This window comes from Neoarius graeffei, chromosome 6, assembly GCF_027579695.1.
Source record: "Neoarius graeffei isolate fNeoGra1 chromosome 6, fNeoGra1.pri, whole genome shotgun sequence".
NCBI classification, from domain to species: Eukaryota; Metazoa; Chordata; class Actinopteri; order Siluriformes; family Ariidae; genus Neoarius; species Neoarius graeffei.
In genome coordinates, this window is record NC_083574.1 from 66,583,038 (window position 1) to 66,608,112 (window position 25,075).

The 25,075-nt window shown below is 42.8% G+C and overlaps 1 protein-coding gene across 3 annotated transcripts in view; it reads right to left on the reverse strand.

Moving 5' to 3' along the window:
* The window catches only part of pik3c2a (phosphatidylinositol-4-phosphate 3-kinase, catalytic subunit type 2 alpha), a 322,810-nt gene that overhangs the window by 15,790 nt on the left and 281,945 nt on the right, over positions 1–25,075 (reverse strand). For all 3 annotated transcript variants that reach the window (XM_060924002.1, XM_060924003.1, XM_060924001.1), the window contains exons 24-30: positions 22,293–22,462; positions 22,023–22,179; positions 21,701–21,810; positions 21,407–21,614; positions 20,954–21,078; positions 20,732–20,849; positions 20,369–20,450 (exon numbers count right to left, since the gene is read on the reverse strand). In XM_060924002.1, coding sequence (XP_060779985.1) covers positions 20,369–20,450; positions 20,732–20,849; positions 20,954–21,078; positions 21,407–21,614; positions 21,701–21,810; positions 22,023–22,179; positions 22,293–22,462 — 970 coding nt within the window. The remainder of the gene's footprint in view (positions 1–20,368; positions 20,451–20,731; positions 20,850–20,953; positions 21,079–21,406; positions 21,615–21,700; positions 21,811–22,022; positions 22,180–22,292; positions 22,463–25,075) is intronic.

Sequence of the window (25,075 nt, forward strand, 5' to 3'; positions counted from 1 at the left end):
GCAAAACTATGTAGTACATGACATTTAACCTAGCTCATACTTATGGCTTTTGAGAAACCGTCATCTGTGGCAGCCTTATAGTTTACAAATCTCAGTGCTTTCGATGAATATGGAGGGTCACACACTGCTGAGTAATTTGACACCAATTCTGTGAAGATGGGCAAAAAATCCAAGGAATAGTTTGCAAAAGCAAAGTTTTCATATTGTGCAAATTAACTCCAAATCTAAGTGATGGAGATAAATGGTTACTGACAGTATTCTGTTTGGGAGAAACCAGGTAAACAGTGGAAAAATGTATGTCTTACAGTACATGAGATATGGGAGGGAATACTATCTACTGACCAATATGACTTATGGTCACCTCTGTACAATTTGTTTTATCGGAGAAAAAGGTGATGAAAAAACCTAGCAAAAGCAATAGTCTTCCAGCACATTCTGTACATGGTCCCCTAAAAAAATAACTCCAAGTGGAAGAGTCCACACACCCTTGCCATTTCTTGCCAACTTACAGGCAAAAATAAAGAGACCAAATATAAACATGATGGTTCATGTAAGTAGCTCCACACTAACCCTGTGAAATGCCTGCTGAAACATGACTGTCCCATGGAACCCAGTCAACAGAAATTTAATAACAAATTAGCACAATTTCAGCTTGATTGGATTTCTGAGGAACAACTATTTGATATTTATTTGGGCACAACAATCGAGTACTTTAGTAATCGATTATACTACTAATTATCTGGTCTATTAATAAGTAATCAGATAAGAAATGTTGTTTTAAAGGGATAGTTCGGGATTTTTGACATGAATCTGTATGGCATCCCCATCAATAGTGTCGTGCAAACACACTGACTTACCCCTGACAGCATCCTGTGAGTCCAATTCTTGTCCAGTTTTGGTCCAGACGAAAGTAGTCCGGCAAGTTTGTTGGGGTCACGAAAGTAAAACGTTTTTCGTCTCAAAACAGTACGTGTTCAAAAGAGTGATATATTTGCATCACAAAACCGTTGTCAAATAAAAAGTCAGACCTCGAAATCGCTTGGCACTATTTTCTCTCCCTTCTTATCACTGCGCGCTGCTGCCAGGTGACAGCGAAACGCAGACCCACTAAGCTGGTGGGAGACCAAGGCTGCACTCTATCCACGGCTTACACACGTGATGGCACGGAGGATGTGTATAGTGGCAGCATCTGTCCCCCCAGAGAGGATCTTTTCAAAAGCAGGACAGATTATAACTGAGAGGAGAAATAGAATCAGAATTAACTAGTTAATTGCAGCAATTAAAGGAATAGGTAGGAAAAGGAAGGCGCAAAGACACCGCGCAGCGCCTGAAAACGGGTTTTCAGGCGCTGCGCACCCGTTTTCAGGCGCTGCGTGGTGTCTTTGCGCCTGCAGCGGTGCTTTGCCTGTGCTGTGGCTGAAAATAGTTCCAGATATAAATTGGTCTAGTAAATCCCTTCGTGTTAATTTGCATTGATATGTGTACTCGATGTGACTGTACAAGTCATGAGAAATAATTATAAAAAATCTTGAGTTATTTAATTCACTTTTGTAACGACAATGCTAGCTGGACACGCCGGATTACAGCGACTACGCTAAGCTAAGCTAACCGGGGCGTTTATAGATCAGGACAATGGCTGGGTCGGCTACAAAACGCTTTGGCTCACTCATCCAACTCTAGGGACTGCAGGGACTGACTCAATTTCATCTGGGGGTGGCATATTCCTTTAAATCAAAAATAAAATCTCAGGAGCCAAGAGCCGGCTCCTTATAGTAAGAAGAGCCAAAAGAGCTGGCTCCCGAAAAAGAGCCGAAATTCCCATCACTAGTAAACAATGAATGAAACAGCCGTGGCTGTCACCTGGCGGCAGCGCGCAGTGATACCGAGGGAGAGAAAATAGTGCCAAGCGATTTCGAGGTCTGACTTTTTATTTGACAACGGTTTTGTGATGCAAATATATCACTCTTTTGAACACATACTGTTTTGAGACGAAAAACGTTTTACTTTCGTGACCCCAACAAACTTGCCGGACTACTTTTGTCTGGACCAAAACTGGACAAGAACTGGACTCACAGGATGATGTCAGGGGTAAGTCAGTGTGTTTGCACGACACTATTGATGGGGATGCCATACAGATTCATGTCAAAAATCCCGAACTATCCTTTTAAGTAATCCAACAATATACATATTATTTAACATTTTTATTTCATAAATATACTATTTCAAAACTATTTATATCAGAAATTCTGAAAAAAAAAAATACAAACTATTTTCAACAAACAAAAAACATGGCAGTGAAAGAAATACTAACCCTCAAGGTTTTTGCAAGAGATGCCTTTATTCTCCGTTTCAAGCACTTTTTATGCTCCATTTCTGGTGAACAGATGTTGATTCCCTCATATATAATGTATAGAACAAAACGATTACAAAACCATTATGTAGCCCTGTCAATAATCTTTGGACTATGGGGCATTTGGAAAAGAGTAGTAGGCATAGCCAAAGCCACCGTGTGTGGGGTGGGGGGGAGCAGGGGATCCAGGGGTCTTCCCCTGGACAATTCTTAAAATAGAGGTGTAAAATAGTGCATTCTGAGTGAGCTAAAATGCAACATTTTGCATCTCAGAGTAAATAAAATGTTTTTCTTGATCTCATGAAATAGGTGGGTAATATGTGAAAAATATAACCTTAATAAAAACTAAAGTAAAGGGTCTGATGATTTCATGCGAATTTGACCCATTTTCAAGTTTTATAGGTCAATCATAAAATAAAATACAATACTCAACTTGTATGTGGATTTGCTTGCTACCCATATGATATCCCATGGGGAGAGCAGGGGGACTTGGGACAGGTTTTCAGCTTTTGTGAAATTCTTTGCAGATTGTGTGAAATTTTTTACAGGTAGCACCCACATTCATATTACATTAGAGAGTATTTACTATACCATGATGCTGTTATAGCACAAATGCGATCCTTGCTGTCTAAAAATATCACTTTTCTCAGTGAATAAAAACAAACAAAACATGTCAGATAAAAAAAATACAAGGAAAAGATTAATTAAACCCCCCCCCCAAAAAAAAAACACCACGAGTAGCTGGTGATGTGTTCATAGGTGGCAAAATTGCTGGCTACCGGCTGTTACTGACAGGGCTGCATTATGGAATGAAAAAAAATTCATGCCACCAGTTGACCACAAGAAAATGACATTTGTTGTACAAACAAACAGATTTAGTCACATGCCAGAATGAGAGTAAATGACCATACTTACAAAATTGTAGGCCATCTAGTCATAACTTGATTTATGCTCTTAACCCTCTGGGGTCTGAGGGTATTTTCTGGCACTCTAATGATTTTGGCATGCTCTGATTTTGTTGTCAATTTCAACAAATCTAAGCAGTATTTTCAGTCATATGACTTTTTTTTTTGTATTCAGTACAAGTTCAGCTACAATATCATCTCTGTAGTATGTATGTCATGATTGTACTTTAAGAAAAATAACAAATGAAGATGCTGTAAAAAGCAGTTTTAGAACTGTGTTGGAATATGTGAAAAAACATGACCTTACCCATTGTGTCAAACTGTTTTAGGTCACTTGAGGTGATTCTGGTCAGTCTTAGGAATGGGTCAAGCACAAAAACTTAAATCTGCTCCATTGATTTGGACTGGCCATCAAAAAATTTATGTCCTATTGTTTTGGGATAAAGGGTTGGCAGTGGGAGGGGTATTCAGTGAGAAGGGTAAAAAAAAAATCCATTCCATTCAATGAGAAAAGTGAAAATCCCTCCCACTGCCATTTCTTAATCCCATCAGGTCAAGTCATGATGGTGTTTTTCACACATTCCAACAAAGTTCTAAAACTGCTTTTTTACAACAGCTTTATTTATCTGGTACTTGACTTTATTTTGGTATTTGAATTCACTGTATCTTGAAATTAACTTTTGTAATATTTTACTGAGTTCAGAGCCACAACCAACTCTGTTACACAATTACTCTAATTTTGCTCCCACTCCAACTTTTACTCTCTAAACTCAAAGTAGAGCAATTAATTTTTGAGGAAAATACTTTTAACTCTGGAAAAATTGCTCAGTCATTTTTCCTGTGTATGCACTACAGTGCACACATCAACCGATCTGCTCATCAGAAATGGAAGAAATATTTAGACTTACTCAAGTTGAAGTTAAAAAAAAACAAAACAAATAAATAAATTAAAAGGGGTGGGGGGGCACCGCTCATCAGTTCTCAAGATTAAATCGCTCTCCTGAATCATGAATTGATTTGCTGTCCTGAATCATCCGAAGCGCATAAAACCCGTATGCCATCTCGCAACAAGTTTTACCTCCAAACAGCCTGAACTTTGGCTGACAGATTTTATCCTGTTTACAGTGGCATTCCAACCGCGAAAGAGAAGCCAATCGAAACCGAAAGAGTGAAAGTGATCATCATGCCGTTACCATGTGAATAGTCTTTTATGAATGCGTAAGTGGGTGCTCAGCACTCCGACTCCAGTGTGTCTTTATTGAAGCTTTATTGAAAGATGTGGCATGAAGGACCTGAAGAACAGACCATCAAAAGCCAGGGGTGCATTCGTAAGATTGAAAGGCCTCTGGAGATCAAGAACCATCTCTAAAAGAACTGAAAAACTGTACAAGATGTAGTGCCAGTCTTGCTATATAGGTGCAAGACATGGAAGATGAATAAAGGGGATGACGAAGCAGTCAGTGTTTTTCAAGTAAGTGCCTGCAAAGAATTCTACAAATCCAATGGCAGGATCATGTTAGCAGGGAAGAGTTACTCAAGAAAAGTGACTTGAAGCTGCTGAGCGAAGAAGTAAAATCACAAAGATGGAAGATGATCGGCCACATACTAATGCCGCTTTTCCACTACAAACGCGGCTGAGTTGGGCTGAGCCGTGCCGTGCTGAGTTGGGCTGAGTTGAGCTGAGTGGGGCTGTTGGAGTTGCATTTCGACTACAACCGCACTGAACCGTGCTGGCTGGAAGTGGGTGGACACATTGGGTGGAGTTAGCGAAAGTGGGTGGACGTCACGTGATGTCGTTAGGCGGTGCAGTGACATCAGTGACCTTTTAAGCGGTAGTCTCACGACCCGGATAGTAAACAATAAACATGGAGGACATGGAGTCGTTAGTGTTGCTGGTCTTGGTGCTGTGGCTTGTTGTCACCGACAACACCAACAGATACTGGCAAGAGCGTATAGATGAGGCGAGGCACATAAGGCTTCAGAAATTCTCGTAATTTGTAATTCTTCTTCCGGGTTTATGGTGTTTACAGATCCCAGCGTGCTCGCGGGGCGTGTGGGCATGTGAGGACACTCCTCCTCACCAATCAGTGCACAGGGGAGTGTCTCCTCACACCCCTAGCCCCACTTGGCTCGGTTTGGCTCACTTCAGCCCCACTCCAAAACCGTGCGAGTTTTGGGTGCTGAGTAAGGCTGAAGCGAGCCCAGTCGCACCGCTCTGAGGTAGTCGAAACGCGAGCTGTGTTGGGCTGAAGTGAGCTGAAAAAGGGTAGTGGAAAAGGGCCATAAGACAGGACCGGGATAGCCACTGTAATATTGCAATCACCTGGGTGCCAGAGAGGAAATGAAAGAGAGGATGGCCCAAGACCACCTGGAGGCACACTGTAGAGAAAGAGAGAAAAGTGGCGGGTTGGAAAACATAGGACGAGGTACAGGCTGTGGCAGCTAATTGGGAGAAGCAGAGAGACTCTGTGAAGGCCTGATGTGCTACGAGGCATGAAGCAGACAGGTAACAGGTAATTTCTGCTAATAAAAATATTTGGCAGTGCAATAGCACCTGAAACCCCAGAGGGTTAAACAGTTTCCCTCACAATTGTCACTTTAATCTTCTGTCAGCTGAGGCATTTGTTTATGGCTTACAGCTATGTGCATACTGACCTGCCCATCCTTCACTTATACAGCAGCACTTCTTTTTTCATAATTGAATGACTAGTTTTATTTGTCTGATTTATCTTAATGGGTTTGTGTTGGCTTGCTTTCAATATTTTTCAGATTTTCAAATGAATGGCAATAATATAAATGGCTTCACAAAACTTGATCAATGGTGTTCTTAGTCGCAGACCTAGTGAACTAGCATGTAGCTATGTTTGTAATGGAGACTACAAAGCACTTCTGTAATTTGTTTTGGATATGGATATCTGCTGAATGCTGTAAAGGTAATTAAAAGATGCAAGTAAACTTGACAAAATCCACACATACAAAATGTGTAGTAATCCATGCAAATTATATGATTTGAAGTCAATCACACTGAGGCTTACATTAGTTAATGTTCTGATGTGTAAATTTAAAACACACTCAGGAGAGGAGCACAAGGTGGATACAAATGTATCATGTATTTACATGAATTAAACGAACTAAATTTACTGTGTAAATGTGCCTAAGAATGATTGTTTTTGCCATCACATTACTCCTACCCCCCTCCTAGAACTGCCACCTTATTGTGGTGGAGGGGTTTGTGTGCTTGAATGATCCTAGGAGCTATGTTGTCGGGGGCATTATGCCCCTGTTAGGGTTTCCCAAGGCAGACAGGTCCTAGGTGACAGGCCAGACCAAGAGCAGTTCACCAAAAAACCCCTATGGAGAAAAAATCCAGGACCGTGACGTCGCCCGGTAGGACGCAGCCGGGGCCCCACCCTGGAGCCAGGCCCGGGGTTGGGGCTCGTATGCGAGCGCTTGGTGGCCGGGCCTTTGCCCATGGGGCCCGGCCGGGCTCAGCCCGAAGAGGTGACGTGGGCCCGACCTCCTGTGGGTTCACCACCCACAGAGGTAGCAGTAGGGGTTTGGTGCAGTGTGGATTGGGTGGCAGTCGAAGGCAGGGGCCTCGACGACCTGATCCCCGGACACAGCGGCTGGCTGTTGGGACATGGAATGTCACTTCGCTGGGGGGGAAGGAGCCTGAGCTTGTGCGGGAGGTTGAGAGGTACCGGCTAGAGATAGTCGGGCTCACCTCCACGCACAGCTTGGGCTCTGGAACCCAGCTCCTCGAGAGGGGCTGGACTTTCCACTTCTCTGGAGTCGCCCGTGGTGAGCGGCGGCGGGCTGGTGTGGGCTTCCTTATAGCTCCCCAGCTCAGCCGCCATGTGTTGGAGTTTACCCCAGTGAACGAGAGGGTTGCCTCTCTGCGCCTTCGGATTGGGGAGAGGGCTCTTGCTGTTGTTTGTGCCTACGGGCCAAATAGCAGTATAGAGTATCCGGCCTTCTTGGAGTCCCTGGGAGAGGTACTGGGGGGTGCTCAGACTGGGGACTCCATTGTGCTACTGGGGGACTTCAATGCTCACGTGGGCGATGACAGTGACACCTGGAGGGGCGTGGTTGGGAGGAACGGCCTCCCCGATCTGAACCCGAGTGGTGTTTTGTTATTGGACTTCTGTGCTAGTCACAGTTTGTCCATAACGAACACCATGTTCGAGCATAGGGGTGTCCATAAGTGCACGTGGCACCAGGACACCTTAGGTCGGAGGTCGATGATCGACTTTGTAGTCGTGTCATCTGATCTCCGACCCTATGTCTTGGACACTCGGGTGAAGAGAGGGGCTGAGTTGTCAACTGATCACCACCTGGTGGTGAGTTGGATCCGCTGGCGGAGGAGGAAGCTGGACAGACCTGGCAGGCCCAAACGTATGGTGAGGGTCTGCTGGGAACGTCTGGCCGAGCACTCTGTTGGGGAGGTCTTTAACTCCCACCTCCGGGAGAGCTTTTCCCAGCTTCCGAGGGAGGCGGGGGACATTGAGTCTGAGTGGACCATGTTCTCTACCTCCATTGTGGACGCAGCTGTTCGGAGCTGTGGCCGCAAGGTCTCCGGTGCCTGTCGTGGCGGCAATCCCCGAACCCGGTGGTGGACACCGGAAGTAAGGGATGCCGTCAAGCTGAAGGAGGAGTCCTATCGGGCCATGTTGACCTTCGGGACTCCTGAGGCAGCCGACGGGTATCGGCAGGCCAGGCGTGCTGCAGCTCGGGCAGTTGCAGAGGCAAAAACTCGGAACTGGGAGGAGTTCGGGGAGGCCATGGAGAAGGACTATCGGTCGGCCTCGAAGAAATTCTGGCAAACCGTCCGGCGCCTCAGGAGGGGGAAGCAGTACTCTGCCAACACTGTTTACAGTGCGGGTGGGGAGCTGTTGACCTCGACTGGGGACATTGTCGGGCGGTGGAAGGAATACTTTGAGGATCTCCTCAATCCCACCATCATGTCTTCCACTGAGGAGACTGAGGCTGATGACTCAGAGGTGGACTCGTCCATTACCCAAGCCGAAGTCACTGAGGTGGTTTGCAAGCTCCTCGGTGGCAAGGCACCGGGGGTGGATGAGATCCGCCCTGAGTATCTCAAGTCTCTGGATGTTGTGGGGCTGTCTTGGTTGACACGCCTCTGCAACATCGCGTGGCGGTCGGGGACAGTGCCTCTGGAGTGGCAGACTGGGGTGGTGGTCCCTCTTTTTAAGAAAGGGGACCGGAGAGTGTGCTCCAATTATAGGGGAATCACACTTCTCAGCCTCCCAGGGAAAGTTTACTCCAGGGTACTGGAGAGGAGAATTCGACCAATAGTCGAACCTCGGATCCAGGAGGAACAATGCGGTTTTCGTCCTGGTCGCGGAACACTGGACCAGCTCTATACCCTTCATAGGGTGCTCGAGGGTTCATGGGAGTTTGCCCAACCAGTCCACATGTGCTTTGTGGATCTGGAGAAGGCATTCGACCGTGTCCCCCGTGGTATTCTGTGGGGGGTGCTTCGGGAGTATGGGGTTCGGGGCTCTTTGCTAAGGGCTGTCCGGTCCCTGTACGAACGGAGCAGGAGTCTGGTTCGCATTGCCGGCAGTAAGTCAGACCTGTTCCCAGTGCATGTTGGACTCCGTCAGGGCTGCCCTTTGTCACCGGTTCTGTTCATAATTTTTATGGACAGAATTTCTAGGCGCAGCCAGGGGCCGGAAGGAATCCTGTTTGGGAACCACAGGATTTCATCTCTGCTTTTTGCGGATGATGTTGTCCTGTTGGCTTCTTCAAACCAGGACCTTCAGCATGCACTGGGGCGGTTTGCAGTCGAGTGTGAAGCGGCTGGGATGAGAATCAGCACCTCCAAGTCCGAGGCCATGGTTCTCGACCGGAAAAGGGTGGCTTGCCCTCTCCAGGTTGGTGGAGAAGTCCTGCCTCAAGTGGAGGAGTTTAAGTATCTCGGGATCTTGTTCACGAGTGAGGGAAGGATGGAGCGTGAGATCGACAGGCGGATCGGTGCAGCCTCCGCAGTGATGCGGTCGCTTTACCGGTCCGTTGTGGTGAAGAAGGAGCTGAGCCAAAAGGCGAAGCTCTCAATTTACCGGTCGATCTACGTTCCGACTCTCACCTATGGTCATGAGCTTTGGGTAATGACAGAAAGAACAAGATCGCGGATACAAGCGGCTGAAATGAGTTTCCTTCGCAGGGTGGCTGGGCGCTCCCTTAGAGATAGGGTGAGAAGCACAGTCACTCGGGAGGAGCTCGGAGTAGAGCCGCTGCTCCTCCACATCGAGAGGAACCAGCTGAGGTGGCTCGGGCATCTTTTTCGGATGCCTCCTGGGCGCCTCCCTGGGGAGGTGTTCCAGGCATGTCCCCCCGGGAGGAGGCCCCAGGGAAGACCCAGGACACGCTGGAGGGACTATGTCTCTCGGCTGGCCTGGGAACGCCTCGGTGTTCTTCCCGAGGAGCTGGCCGAGGTGTCTGGGGAAAGGGAAGTTTGGGCTTCCATGCTTAGACTGCTGCCTCCGCGACCCGGTCCTGGATAAGCGGAAGAAGACGAGACGAGATTACTCCTACCCTGCTTCCAGTGAATGACCACAGTTTGCACACTGACTCAGTATCCTGTCCTAAACCTGCAACAAGTTCCCTGTTTTAGGGGAAATGGCTCAGCAAAAGAAATGTAAGGTGCATTTGCACCAAGCAATGCATGTACTTCACTGTAAATTTAATCAGGTCTTATAAAGTAATGAACTCAGTTTTGCAGTCATGTACCTTTAACCAAAAGTGTGTAACTGCACATGAAAAATACAGTAAGAGCAACAATATTCAAGTATGAATATTTAGGTAAATAGGCTATTTTATTTCACAAGTTAAATATTTAAACTTGAAAATACAGTGGTGCTTGAAAGTTTGTGAACCCTTTAGAATTTTCGATATTTCTGCATAAATATGACCCAAAAATCATCAGATTTTCACACAAGTCCTAAAAGTAGATAAAGAGAACCCAGTTAAACAAATGACACAAAAATATTATACTTGGTCATTTATTTATTGAGGAAAATGATCCAATATTACATATCTGTGAGCAGCTAAAGTATGTGAACCTCTAGGGTTAGCAGTTAATTTGAAGGTGAAATTAGAGTTAGGTGTTTTCAATCAATGGGATGACAATCAGGTGAGTGGGCACCCTGTTTTATTTAAAGAACAGGGATCTATCAAAGTCTGATCTTCACAACACATGTTTGTGGAAGTACATGGCACGAACAAGGGAGATTTCTGAGGACCTCAGAAAAAGCATTGTTGATGCTCATCAGGCTGGAAAAGATTACAAAACCATCTCTAAAGAGCTTGGACTCCACCAATCCACAGAGATTGTGTACAAATGGAGGAAATTCAAGACCATTGTTACCCTCCCCAGGAGTGGTTGACCAACAAAGATCACTCCAAGAGCAAGGTGTGTAATAGTCGGCGAGGTCACAAAGGACCCCAGGGTAACTTCTAAGCAACTGAAGGCTTCTCTCACATTGGCTAATATTAATGTTCATGAGTCCACCATCAGGAGAACACTGAACAACAATGGTGTGCATGGCAGGGTTGCAAGGAGAAAGCCACTGCTCTCCACAAAGAACATTGCTGCTCATCTGCAGTTTGCTAAAGATCACGTGGACAAGCCAGAAGGCTATTGGAAAAATGTTTTGTGGATGGATGAGACCAAAATAGAACTTTTTGGTTTACAAGAGAAGTTTGCTGCATCTGGGCCAGGACGGTTTGCCATAATTGACGGAACAGTGAATTCTGAATTACACCAGCAAATTCTAAAGGAAAATGTCAGGACATCTGTCCATGAACTGAATCTCAAGAGAAGGTGGGCCATGCAGCAAGACAACAACCTTAAGCACACAAATTGTTCTACCAAAGAATGGTTAAAGAAGAATAAAGTTAATGTTTTGGAATGGCCAAGTCAAAGTCCTGACCTTAATCCAATCCAAATGCTGTGGAAGGACCTGAAGCGAGCAGTTCATGTGAGGAAACCCACCAACATCTCAGAGCTAAAGCTGTTCTGTACGGAGGAATGGGCTAAAATTCCTCCAAGCCAGTGTGTAAGACTGATCAACAGTTACCGGAAATGTTTAGATGCAGTTATTGCTGCACAAGGGGGTCACACCAAATACTGAAAAGCAAAGGTTCACATACTTTTGCCACTCACAGATATGTAATATTGGATCATTTTCCTCAATAAATAAATGACCAACCAAGTATAATTTTGTCTCATAGGTCACATTTATGCAGAAATAGAAAATACTAAAGGGTTCACAAACTTTCAAGCACTACTGTACTGACATTCTCTCTCATGCACGCGCGCACACACACACACACACACACCTGTTAACTGATGGAAGTTATGTTTGAGGAGTTGAGCAGATTTAAAAAAAAAAAAAAAAAAAAAACAGAAATAATTCACAGGTCTCTCCATTGTTGGCCTTTTTTCTCCACTTCTCATTAAACAAATGTTTTTTTGACCTTTGCTTCTTTGTCCTGTGTCTCCTGGGAGGTTTTCTCTTCAGACATCTTAAACCCTACGATGTAACATTTTTTGTTTATTTGCTGCAACATTAGCCCAGGTTGCTTGACCTGAGGTCATTCTCTTTAACCATCAGTTGGTAGTTAGCATTCTATGCTCAAGTTGCCACATTGAATCAGAGTCTTCTGCTTTCACTCAGACACTTTAATGAGGAGACTGTCTTTAATGAGGAGAGTGTATCCTCATTAAAAAGTGTTAGAGTGGAACAAGTCGACTCCCAATTCAATCTGCGTTGTGGAATGTTACAAATAATTCTGTTACAATTGCTTTATTTCTTTGTATATGCTACTTTTATTTACCCACCACTGTGGTTGGTAGGTTGAGCAAAATCACCCACATTTGCTGGGAAGCGGGTGCTAATTTCCAACACTGATACACACACACACACGATATTTGCCATCATTCACACCTCGGGGCAGCCCCACAACACCGGCAAAACTTGCCAGCTCTCCAAAAATTTGCAATTACCCATTCTTACATTTATAGTGTTGCAATGTGCATTCCCATAGATTTTTTTTGTTGTTGTTCTGCATCGGTACAACATAGCCCAACATGCTAATGTCAGACAGTTCACTGCTGGCAGATGCCACAGAAATCACCAGAGAGACATTGTGCACACGCCTTGCTTAAATTCAACATCAGACTTGCACTGGTTTGAACATTTTGGTTTAATTTTATATTTCAGAAAAGAAGGTAGGGGCAATAGTCTGGAAACAGAAATATTTTCCATACTCCGTTTTCCTTTTTCCATACTTATGCAGACCTGGAAATGACTAAAAAACAAATTCTATGCTTTTCCATACTGCATAGGAACCTTGAGCATTTCACACCTTTTCATAAACATTTCACAACAAGGAAAGATAAAGAAAATCATCAAATCATTCTTGCGTCTAGCAAGCTGGAACATCAGAATCATGTGTCCTGGACTCTCAAATGATCTACACAAGATCGATGACAATAGGAAAACAGCCATCACTGACCACATGCTTACTCGTTTGAAGATTGACATTGCTGCATTGCAGGAGGCCATACTTCCTGCAGGCAGCAGTCTAAGGGAAAATGACCATATATTCTTGAAAGGAAAAGATCCAGAAGAACCTAGACAGCACAATGTTGGCTTTGCAATCAAGAACTGTTTACTACACTTTGTGCAATTTCCCCACCAACTGTTCGGAGAGAATCCCATCACTCAGTTTTTCCAGCTCCTTGACCCAGTTAACATTGTGAGTATATATGCCCCCACACTCTGCTCCTCTTCAGAAACCAAAGACCAGTTTTATGAGGATCTGGATGCTGCCATTAAAAGCTTTCCAGGAAAGGAGCACTTACACCTACTGGGGGGGTTTCAACGCCCATGTGGGCTCAGACCATTACTTGTGGCCCAACTGCATTGAGCACTTTGGTGTCAGGAAAATGCACAAAATGGTCAAAAGCTTTTAGAACTTTGTTCACACCACACTCTTTGTATAATGAACACATTCTTCTCTCTTAAACCATGCCACAGGGTGTCCTGGAAACATCCCAGATCTGGACCTCGGCATCAGGTGGACCTCACTGTAATGAGAAATGCCTCACTGAGCTCTAGTCATGTCACTTATAGTTACCACAGTGTTGACTGTGATTCTGATCACTCCCTTTATTCGTATTGCATTACATTCGTAATACTATCTACAAGATTGCCATGGACACCTTTGGTAAGAAAGAGAAGCATAGCCCTGACTGGTTTGAGGCTGGACTTCTGGAATTGGAACGTCATTGAGGCCAAGAGAGCGGCCCTTCTAAATCACAAGAACCACCCATCAAAGAAGACCCTTGACACACTGAGAAAGGCAAGGGACAATGCTCAGAGAACTGCCAGGCCAGTGAGTACTAGCTGAAGCTTTGCATGAACATCCACACAACAGCTGATTCTAGCAACATCCATACTATGTATGATAGATTAAAAAACGACCTTGGTCCTACTATTGTTAAGACTGTACCTCTCAAGTCATCCAGGGGAGAGGTCATCACAGCCTGAAGCAAACCGATGGAAAGATGGGTTGAGTTCTAGGAAGAACTCTACTCTTGTGAGAACACGGTCACTGACACTGCCTTGGAGAGCATGGGGCATTTGACAGTCATGAAAAAAACTAGATGTTTTGCCTTCAGTGGATGAACTCACCAACGCAATCAACTCCCTTTCCAGTCATAAAGCACCAGGGAAAGATTGCATACCAAGTGAGATCATCAAAGTTGGAAAGAACACAGTTCTCCTCCACCATCTCCATCAATTCCTACACCAGTGCTGGGAGGATGGAACCATACCTCAAAACATGCGTGATACCAACATCATTCAATAAAAGAATAAGAGTGACCACAGCAAGTGCGATATAGTGATATTTCCCTCCTAAACACTGTTGGGAAGGTCTTTGCCCAGGTGGACCTCAAGAGACTGCAGGCTCTCACTGCTCACATTTATCCTGAATCACAGTGTAGTTTCAGGCCTGGCAGATCTACAATTGATATGATTTTCTCCTTACACCAACTGCAAGAGAAATGTCGAGAGCAGAGACAGCCATTATACATTGCCTTCACTGATCTTATGAAGGCCTTTGACTCGGTGAGCAGAAGTGGACTCTTTGCACTATTTCAAAAGCTTGGCTGCCCACCAAATTAACCAAGTTATCATATCCTTTCATAAGGATATGAAAGGCACTATTCAGTTTAATGGAACATTGTCAGCCTTTTACCATCAAAAGTGGAGTTAAGTAAGGATGTATCCTAGCACCTACTCTATTCGGCACCTTCTTTTCTATGCACCTGACCCATGCCTTGAACTCTGAAGAGGATGGCATATTCCTCTATTCACACAGCAGTGGAGATTCTTCAGCACTGCTCACCTAAGAGTGAAAACCAAGATCTGGCATGTGTTGATAAGAGAATTGCTGTATGCAGATGATGTTGCCATTGTATCTCTCTCTCTCCCTCACACACACGGCTCTTCAAAAGCTTATCAGCAGCTTTGCACTTGCATGCAGAGAGTTTGGTCTGACAATAAGCATCAAGACGACAAAAATTTTGGACTTGGATGCCAGTGTGAGACCCCTGTCCGTATTGGTGATCACACCCTTGACAAGATGAATGAATTTATGTTCCTGGGCTCCACCGTTTCCATAAATACCTCACTTGATGCAGAGCTGGATAAATACATTGGCAAAGCAGCAACAGCATCAAGGCTTGCAAAGAACGTGTGGGAGAACACCATGTTGCCTGTCAACACCAAGATAAAGGTTTCCCAGGCCTGCATGTCAAGTACTCTTTTGTATGGTAGTGAAACTTGGACTGCTTACTCTCAAGAACGTCGATTAAACACCTTCCACCTCCACTGTCTCAGGAGAATCCTTGGTGTCACATGGAAAGATCATGTCCTAAATAAGAGTTTTAAAATGAGCGAGTCTACCTAGCATGTTTGCTCAGCGTTCCCAAAGATGTTTACGTTGGCTTGAACATATTTGTAGAATGGATGATGGTAGAATTCCAAAGGATATGCTGTATGGGGAGTTTGCTGTTGTGTTAGTACTAAACCTGCACCTTCAAAGAAGTCTGTAAACAGGCCATGAAAGCATGCAACAAGAATCCAGACTCTTGGAAATCTCTAGTGTAAAATCGCAGCAAATGGAGGCGGGATGTCAAAGATGGTGTGTTGGCAAGTGACCAAAGAGAAGCCAGCAGTGGGAAGAGAAGACAGAGCATAGACAGCAGAGATGAGCTGCTCCACCACTTCAGTCAGATGTGACATTTATTTGTAATAAGTGTAACAGAGTCTGTCACTCAAGGATTGGACTGCACAGCCATAGCAGGTGCTGCAGCTCTACAGACTGAATTCATGGTACAAAATCCATTGTCTTGCAAGACAGAAGGGTGCCAGAGATGTACAGTATGCTTATATAGGGGCAAACAAATGGCTGTTTGAAAATGTTGCAGAATGTTTGGCTTTGTTTGCACTTTTAAAACAAAGCACAGTCGACGTAACAGTGCTTGTTAGCTACCTTGAAGCTGCTACATATCACAAGGCTAACAAGCTTTTCCAAGATAAATTAGCTTGAATCACAACACAGACAATATCTGCTAAAAACAGACTTTAATTAATCCAAAGGGGAGCTCATAACTGACAAAATGGGTAAATTTCCAACAAGTCAAAATTGGTTTGGAGTCAATATCAAAAAACGAGTGAAGAAATGGTCGGAAATCTGAGGAAATAATAAAAGTCAGAGAACATTATGTGATGTGTGAAGCTTTTTAATTCACTCTGGAGAATAGAACCATTCTGTCTCGTCAGGTTTAGGTAAACTGACATTTTTCTATAGTTGTACCTGCATTGTGTTCATATCTAACAAATTTTGATAATATAAAAATGAAACACGTAGGCCTGGATATTTTATTTTTGTTCCATGTCTCCTTACTATGTCCCAAGTCTCCCATCATAATGTCCCATGTCTCGCCGCACAAAAATAATGACAGAAAAAGTGAAGTCTGAATGCCAGTATATGTGACAAGCTGAGAAACTAATGTTGTGGCAAGAGGGTATAGTAAATATTCTCTAATGCAATACAAATGTGACTACTGCCTGCAAAGAATTTCAAACAATCTACAAAAGCTGAAAACTTGTTCCAAGTCTCCCTGCTTTCCCCTATATTGTACATACACTTGTGTTCAAAATAATAGCAGTCCAACACGACTAACCAGATCAATCACTGTTTTTGGTGGAAATTATATTACTACATGGCAAATAATTTACCAGTAGGTGTAGTAGAGTCATAGAAAACCAACAGACCCAACATTCATGATATGCATGCTCCTGAGTCTGTGTAATTGAATAATTAAGTGAAAGGGGCATGTTCAAAATAATAGCAGTGTGGAGTTCAATTAGTGAGGTCATTCATTCTGTGAAAAAACAGATGTCAATCAGGTGGGCCTAATTTAAGGATGAAGCCAGCACATGATGTACATCCATTTCTCTCTGAAAACCTGAGAAACATGGGTCATTCCAGACATTGTTCAGAAGAACAGCGTGCTTTGATTAAAACGTTGATTGGAGAGGTAAAACGTATACTGTAAAGAAGTGTAGAAAATGATGGGCTGCTCAGCTAAAATGATCTCCAGTGCTTTAAAATGGACAGCAAAGCCAGAGAGACATGGAAGAAAACAGAAGACTACCATTCGAATGGATCGAAGAATAGCCAGAATGGCAAAGACTCAGCCAATGATCAGCTCCAGGGTGATCAAAGACAGTCTGAAGTTACCTGTGAGTACTGTGACAATTAGGTGGGGTTTACATTAGACCGTATCAGTGGATCATCAGATTAACGTTTTTAAAACGATTAGTGTGCACACAGCAACACCAATACACGATTTGCGTGCACACAGCAACACCAATACACGGATATGCTCGGCTCCGCAGGCATCCTGCGCTCCAAATCACTCCGCCCTGAACAGCGAGTGCCCTCTGGAGGGTGCGCACTCCGGCCCTGCACAGCTCACAGAGCGTGCGAGTGGAGCGCACGAGCTGTGATTCGGGACTGAGCCGCTGTGTGTGTGATCCAAGCGCATATCACTTACCACTTGCAAGTGGAAGGATGGCAAGCCTAAAGACAATCATAACTACACAATGGGCAGTATTTGCATCAGTATTTGCAGTATTTTCATACTTTTATACTCTTTAATGAAAGGTGATACAAGGCGGAAGTCCGCGCCGTTTTTCAGCAGTCACGTCACATGACCAACGCCAGCGAATCAGGAAGGTGGATGTCACAGTGACGTTGTCCAATTACGACACCAGCTAGAGCTCAGCACAGCGTATCCGCGTATTCTCAATGTTTACACAGCACCGGAGCTGACACGATCTGGATTGAATACGTGGACGCTGGCGGATTCCCGTTTCCCGGCGTTTCCAGGCGGTTTAATGTAAACGGACAGTGCATCCGCGAAGAAAATGAGACAGATACGGTCTAATGTAAACTTGGCCTTAGAAGATGCCTGTGTGAAGCTAATCTATCGGCAAGAAGCCCCCGCAAAGTTCCACTGTTAAAAAAAGACGTGCTGAAGAGGATACAATTTGCCAAAGAACACATCGACTGGCCTAAAGAGAAATGGAAAAACATTTTGTGGACTGATGAAAGTAAAATTGTTCTTTTTGGGTCCAAGAGCCGCAAACAGTTTTTCAGACGACCCCCAAACACTGAATTCAAGCCACAGTAAACTCTGAAGACAGTGAAGCATGGTGGTGCAAGCATCATGATATGGGAATGTTTCTCTTACTATGATGTCGGGCCCATTTATCGCATACCAGGGATCATGGATCAGTTTGCATATATCAAAATACTTGGAGGTCATGTTGCCTTATGCTGAAGAGGAAATGCCCTTGAAATGGGTGTTTCAACAAGACAACGACCCCAAACACACCTGTAAGCAAGCAGCATCAGGGTTCAAGACCAACAAAATGAAAGTTATGGAGTGGCCAGCCCAATCCCCGGACCTTAATCCGATAGAAAACTTGTGGGGTGACATCAAAAATGCTGTTTCTGAGGCAAAACCAAGAAATGCAGAGGAATTGTGGAATGTTGTCAAATCATCCTGGGCTGGAATACCTGTTCACAGGTGCCAGAAGTTCTCAGAAACCGTGGTTATACAACTAAATATTAGTTTAGTGATTCACAGGAATACTAAATCCTTAAGATTTTTTCAGTTTATACAGTAAATATTTGGAGTTTGTAATGAAAAATGCAGACACTGCTATTTTTTTGAACAGCCCAATGTTCATTTTTCTTCATTTTCTGTAAAGTAATTAAAATATTGATACATTTTTCTTCATGTTTTGATGTAGAATATAATGTGCATTGTTCCCAATGCATGGAAATAAAAACTATTATAAGGATTTTGAGCTTTACTCATGTTTTTAAGCACACTACTATTATTTTGAACACAACTGTACTGTGCTATACAAGTTGCTAGACAAACTACAAAAAAAATTTCGTAATAAGAATATTTTTCTTGCACTGACCTTTGCAATAAGGTATTGCACAGGAAAACATGAGGACTATACAACCCCGATTCCAAAAAAGTTGGGACAAAGTATAAATTGTAAATAAAAACAGAATGCAATAATTTACAAATCTCAGAAACTGATATTGTATTCACAATAGAACATAGACAACATATCAAATGTCGAAAGTGAGACATTTTGAAATTTCATGCCAAATATTGGCTCATTTGAAATTTCATGACAGCAACACATCTCAAAAAAGTTGGGATGGGGAAATAAAAGGCTGGAAAAGTTAAAGGTACAAAAAAGGAACATCTGGAGGACCAAACTGCAACTCATTAGGTCAATTGGCAATAGGTCATTAACATGACTGGGTATAAAAAGAACATCTTGGAGTGGCAGTGTCTCTCAGAAGTAAAGATGGGAAGAGGATCACCAATCCCCCTAATTCTGCGCCGACAAATAGTGGAGCAACATTGTATTGGAAATCACAAAATGGGCTCAGGAATATTTCCAGAGAACATTATCTGTGAACACAATTCACCGTGCCATCCACCGTTGCCAGCTAAAACTCCATAGTTCAAAGAAGAAGCCGTATCTAAACATGATCCAGAAGCGCAGATGTCTTCTCTGGGCCAAGGCTCATTTAAAATGGACTGTGGCAAAGTGGAAAACTGTTCTGTGGTCAGACGAATCAAAATTTGAAGTTCTTTATGGAAATCAGGGACGCCGTATCATTCGGACTAAAGAGGAGAAGGACGACCCAAGTTGTTATCAGTGCTCAGTTCAGAAGCCTGCATCTCTGATGGTATGGGGTTGCAATAGTGCGTGTGGCATGGGCAGCGTACACATCTGTAAAGACACCATCAATGCTGAAAGGTATATCCAGGTTCTAGAGCAACATATGCTCCCATCCAGACGACGTCTCTTTCAGGGAAGACCTTGCATTTTCCAACATGACAATGCCAAACCACATACTGCATCAATTACAGCAGGCTGCGTAGAAGAAGGGTCCGGGTACTGAACTGGCCAGCCTGCAGTCCAGATCTTTCACCCATAGAAAACATTTGGCGCATCATAAAACGGAAGATACGACAAAAAAAGACCTAAGACAGTTGAGCAACTAGAATCCTACATTAGACAAGGATGGGTTACCATTCCTATCCCTAAACTTGAGCAACTTGTCTCCTCAGTCCCCAGACGTTTACAGACTGTTGTAAAGAGAAAAGGGGCTGTCTCACAGTGGTAAACATGGCCTTGTCCCAACTTTTTTGAGATGTGTTACTGTCATGAAATTTAAAAATCACCTAATTTTTCTCTTTAAATGACACATTTTCTCAGTTTAAACATTTGATGTCATCTATGTTCTATTCTGAATAAAATATGGAATTTTGAAACTTCCACATCATTGCATTCCGTTTTTATTTACAATTTGTACTTTGTCCCAACTTTTTTGGAATCGGGGTTGTACGTGAATATGAATCAAGGTACTGCTCTCACACTTATGATTCATAGTCAGTTGGACAGACCTGGTACTTTCAAGAGTCCATCCAATCCCTCAGTCTTGTCATCTCTAGGCAGTGGATGGAAGAATGTGTAGACAAGATCACACTATGAAAGGACACACACACACACACCTTTATAATAAAATTGAGAGCGTTAAAGGTGCAAGTTTTTTTGTGGAAAGGAAAAACTTTACAATTGATTTAAATTTAAATGGATATATGAAAGTTACACAAGCAGATGCTCGTTTAATATCTAGAGCAGTTTTCTGTACTGCTGTAATGTCAGTGAATACTAAATAAAGAAAAATTTTAAACATTGGTCCTGAAGCCACAAAAAAAAAAAACCCACCACAATAAGAGTCACTACGCAGGGACTTCTTTACTGACCTGGGCTACCTCTGCTGAACTCCTCATGAGGCTATGTACATAAATATTCAGCTCCACCTTTCTCTTGGATGCCACATCCTTGATGTTTTTGCGGCCCAGCACCAGCTTGTTGGGGAACCTACAAACAGGGAAATGTTCTTAAATAGGTAATAAGTAATACAATTAACATTGAAGTTGATGCAGTGATTCAAAGTTTGTGGTAGACAGTAAAAAGCAACACACCCTGGAATCTTCCATAGAGGAAAAATTATGCTGAGCTTGTTGTGCAGCTCTTGGAATTCATCAAAGGTACGGAAGACAAATTGGGGTTCACTCTGGCACTCCCTTAATATGCGTACTACATACGTCTATGACCAAAAAAAAAAAAAAGGCATAAGTGATTCATGAGACAAGAAATCATTGTGAGCCAGCCCAGAGTCATTATGTTACCCTATCTGATTTGAATGTTCTGCCTTGTCTTGCTATCTGTCATTAGCTGGCTAGGTTGTTACTGTTGGCTCTGTGTGCCATGCTGTGGCGCAAACTCCACTGACTTAGTCATGCTCATTCTTGCATTTTATGCCAAATAAGGCTCTGCACTGGAACTTCTTAAGACACAAAAACTCAGACTGACGTTATGAAATTCAAATGTAATTTAGACAATTAATATTAAAATAATAAAATAAAATGACTCACATAGTGCTTATCAGGGTTGTATCTTTTCTGGAAAGAGAAGATGGAAGCATCTCTAATACAGCCATCCTGCTTTAGTGTGTATGTACGTGGAGAGAAGGACAGGATGGGCTCATCATTAGATGGCAGGCCAGAGAAACGCAGCTGGGCTAGGTTGTGGATAAAAAAATTAAACTTTGTGGCTACACTGCCAAGACTGGACTCAATCAACCTGAGTAAGAGATAAGGCGAGAAGGTTAATGTATTAGAATCAAAGCTTCAAACAAATAAATAAAATTGATGACAACTAATCTATACCTGGTAAAGAAAATGGTGGCTTCTGTATCTGTACTCTGAGGCTGCAGAGCATCACACACATATTTCAGGTCCTGGGCACCAGTCAGCTCAGGTAAACCTGACTGTGTCATCTGTCAAAGTCACATAAAAATAAGCGGCTAAAATATTTAACAAAATATTTAAAAAAAATTGCAGATACAATTTGTATGACTCATAATGATCATATATAATAAAGACTATAGAACATGGAATAGGAATACACAAAATTGCACTGTGCCAAAAATGGCAATATTTTGAAGACTTTTCCCCTTTTTGTTTCTTTCTGCAGTTTTTCGAGCATTACCAGGGACAGCAAGTTAAGGAAGAGGCTGGAGTGTTTGCGGATCAGATTGTATGCCTGAGAGCATAGGTCCACAAAGAGCTGGAAGCGGCTTGTGGGTCTCTCACCCCCATTGATAACATAGGCCATATCGGAGGTCAGGACAAATGGTACTCGGTCCCTGAAGATGAAAAGTCAGAGCAAAAAGTACTGAGCTAATGACCTCAGCTTAAATTGATCAACTTGATCCCCAAATAACTGAAATAAAATGTTTTGAAATAATGCTTCTTTAACCTTTTGAAACTCCCGATCATCTGTGCATGGCCAAGAAATTTGCCAAAGTCAATGTGAAACATGTGCCCCGTGGTGCGAAGCATGATATTGTCATTGTGGCGGTCACAGATACCAAGCAGATAAGTAGCCACACAGCAGCCCGCACAAGAATAGATGAAGTTTTCTGAGGCCTGCAGAAAGATGGGAGGGTAGGTTGGGGTGACAATAAAAGAAACTTCAATAATTTAAGATAATTAAAATGCAAAAAGCCTATTGGACTAGGTTTCTATGCACAGTGAGAGCAAGCATTTAATATTCAAGTTTAGATCCTTGTACCAAAAAAAGCTGGTGGTAATAAGTCTCTTGTTGATTATAATAAAAAAAAAATATTTAAATTAGAAAATCAACAAGATCTATATACCCTTATCCATATATACAGTGGTGCTTGAATGTTTGCGAACCCTTTAGAATTTTCTATATATTTGCATAAATATGACCTAAAACATCATCAGATTTTCACACAAGTCCTAAAAGTAGATAAAGAGAACTCAGTTAAACAAATGAGACAAAATTATTATACTTGGTTGGTCATTTATTTATTGAGGAAAATGATCCAATATTACATATCTGTGAGTGGCAAAAGTATGTGAACCTTTGCTTTCAGTATTTGGGGTGACCCCCTTGTGCAGCAATAACTGCATCTAAACATTTCTGGTAACTGTTGATCAGCCCTGCACACTGGCTTGGAGGAATTTTAGCCCATTCCTCCGTACAGAACAGCTTTAGCTCTGGGATGCTGGTGGGTTTCCTCACATGAACTGCTCGCTTCAGGTCCTTCCATAACATTTGGATTGGATTAAGGTCAGGACTTTGACTTGGCCATTCCAAAATATTAACTTTATTCTTCTTTAACCATTCTTTGGTAGAACGACTTGTGTGCTTAAGGTCGTTGTCTTGCTGCATGACCCACCTTCTCTTGAGATTCAGTTCATGGACAGATGTCCTGACATTTTCCTTTAGAATTCGCTGGTATAATTCAGAATTCACTGTTCCATCAATTATGGCAAACCGTCCTGGCCCAGATGCAGCAAACCAGGCCCAAACCATGATACTACCACCACGTTTCACAGATGGGATAAGGTTCTTATGCTGGAATGCAGTGTTTTCCTTTCTCCAAAGATAATGCTTCTCTTGTAAACCAAAAAGTTCTATTTTGGTCTCATCCAACCACAAAACATTTTTCCAAATAGCCTTCTGGCTTGTCCATGTGACCTTTAGCAAACTGCAGATGAGCAGCAATGTTCTTTTTGGAGAGCAGTGGCTTTCTCCTTGCAACCCTGCCATGCACACCATTGTTGTTCAGTGTTCTCCTGATGGTGGACTTGTGAACATTAGCCAATGTGAGAGAGGCCTTCAGTTGCTTAGAAGTTACCCTGGGGTCCTTTGTGACCTCACTGACTATTACATGCTTTGCTCTTGGAGTGATCTTTGGTGGTCAACCACTCCTGGGGAGGGTAACAATGGTTTTGAATTTCCTCCATTTGTACACAATCTGTCTGGCTGTGGATTGGTGGAGTCCAAACTCTTTAGAGATGGTTTTGTAACCTTCTCCAGCCTGATGAGCATCAACAACACTTTTTCTGAGGTCCTCAGAAATCTCCTTTGTTCGTGCCATGATACACTTCCACAAACATGTGTTGTGAAGTTCAGACTTTGATAGATCCCTGTTCTTTAAATAAAACAGGGTGCCCACTTACACCTGCTTGTCATCCCATTGAAAACACCGGACTCTAATTTCACCTCCAAATTAACTGCTAATCCAAGAGGTTCACATACTTTAGCTACTCACAGATATGTCATATTGGATCATTTTCGTCAATAAATAAATGACCAAGTATAATATTTTTGTCTCATTTGTTTAACTGGGTTTTTATCATCTACTTTTAGGACTTGTGTGAAAATCTGTTGTTTTCGGCCATATTCATGCAGAAATGTAGAAAATTCTAAAGGGTTCAGAAACTTTCAAGCACCACTGTGTGTGTGTGTGTGTATGTGTGTGTGTACGTACATCTTTGGATAAGAGTATATGATTTTTACCCCTTATACTTGAAAAACAGGGGGATTAGCCCAGCCAGTCCACTAGTATGAGCTACCCCTTCAAGTATAAACTTCAACACTACGCTAATCTGGTCTCTGATGCACCAAGTCTGTAATTCCCCATAATATGGTTACCTGATGAGCAAAATATTTTAGGATGCAGAATAATGAACACACACATTTCCTAGGTGTTCCTGAGTTGTGGCACACAAAGTGGTGAACCTTGCCCCATCCTTGCTTGTGAAAAACTGAGCCTTTCCAATTAACCTGTTTATACCTGTGGAATGTTCCAAACAGGTGTTTTGGAGCATTCCAATACTTTCCCCGTCTTTTGTTACCCTGTTCCAACTTTTTTTTTTAAACATGTGTTGCACGCATCAAATTCAGAATGAGAATATATTTACAAAAAAAACAATAAACTTGATCAGTTTGAACATTAAATGTCTTGTCTTTTTATGGTATTCAACTGAATAAGTCAAAAAGGATTTGCAAATAATTGTATTCTGTTTTTATTTACATTTTACAGTGTCCCAACTTTTTTTGGAATGAGGATTGTAGAGTAGATGTTTATCATTTACAAAATGATACACATCATCAAACTAGGGAAACCACTGTCCTGCAGTTAGAATTCTTCCCTTCTGGCTTCAAAAAGCAGCTGAAAATATCTTTACAAAATTGAATTGTTTTAAACTGCTCTACACAAAAGT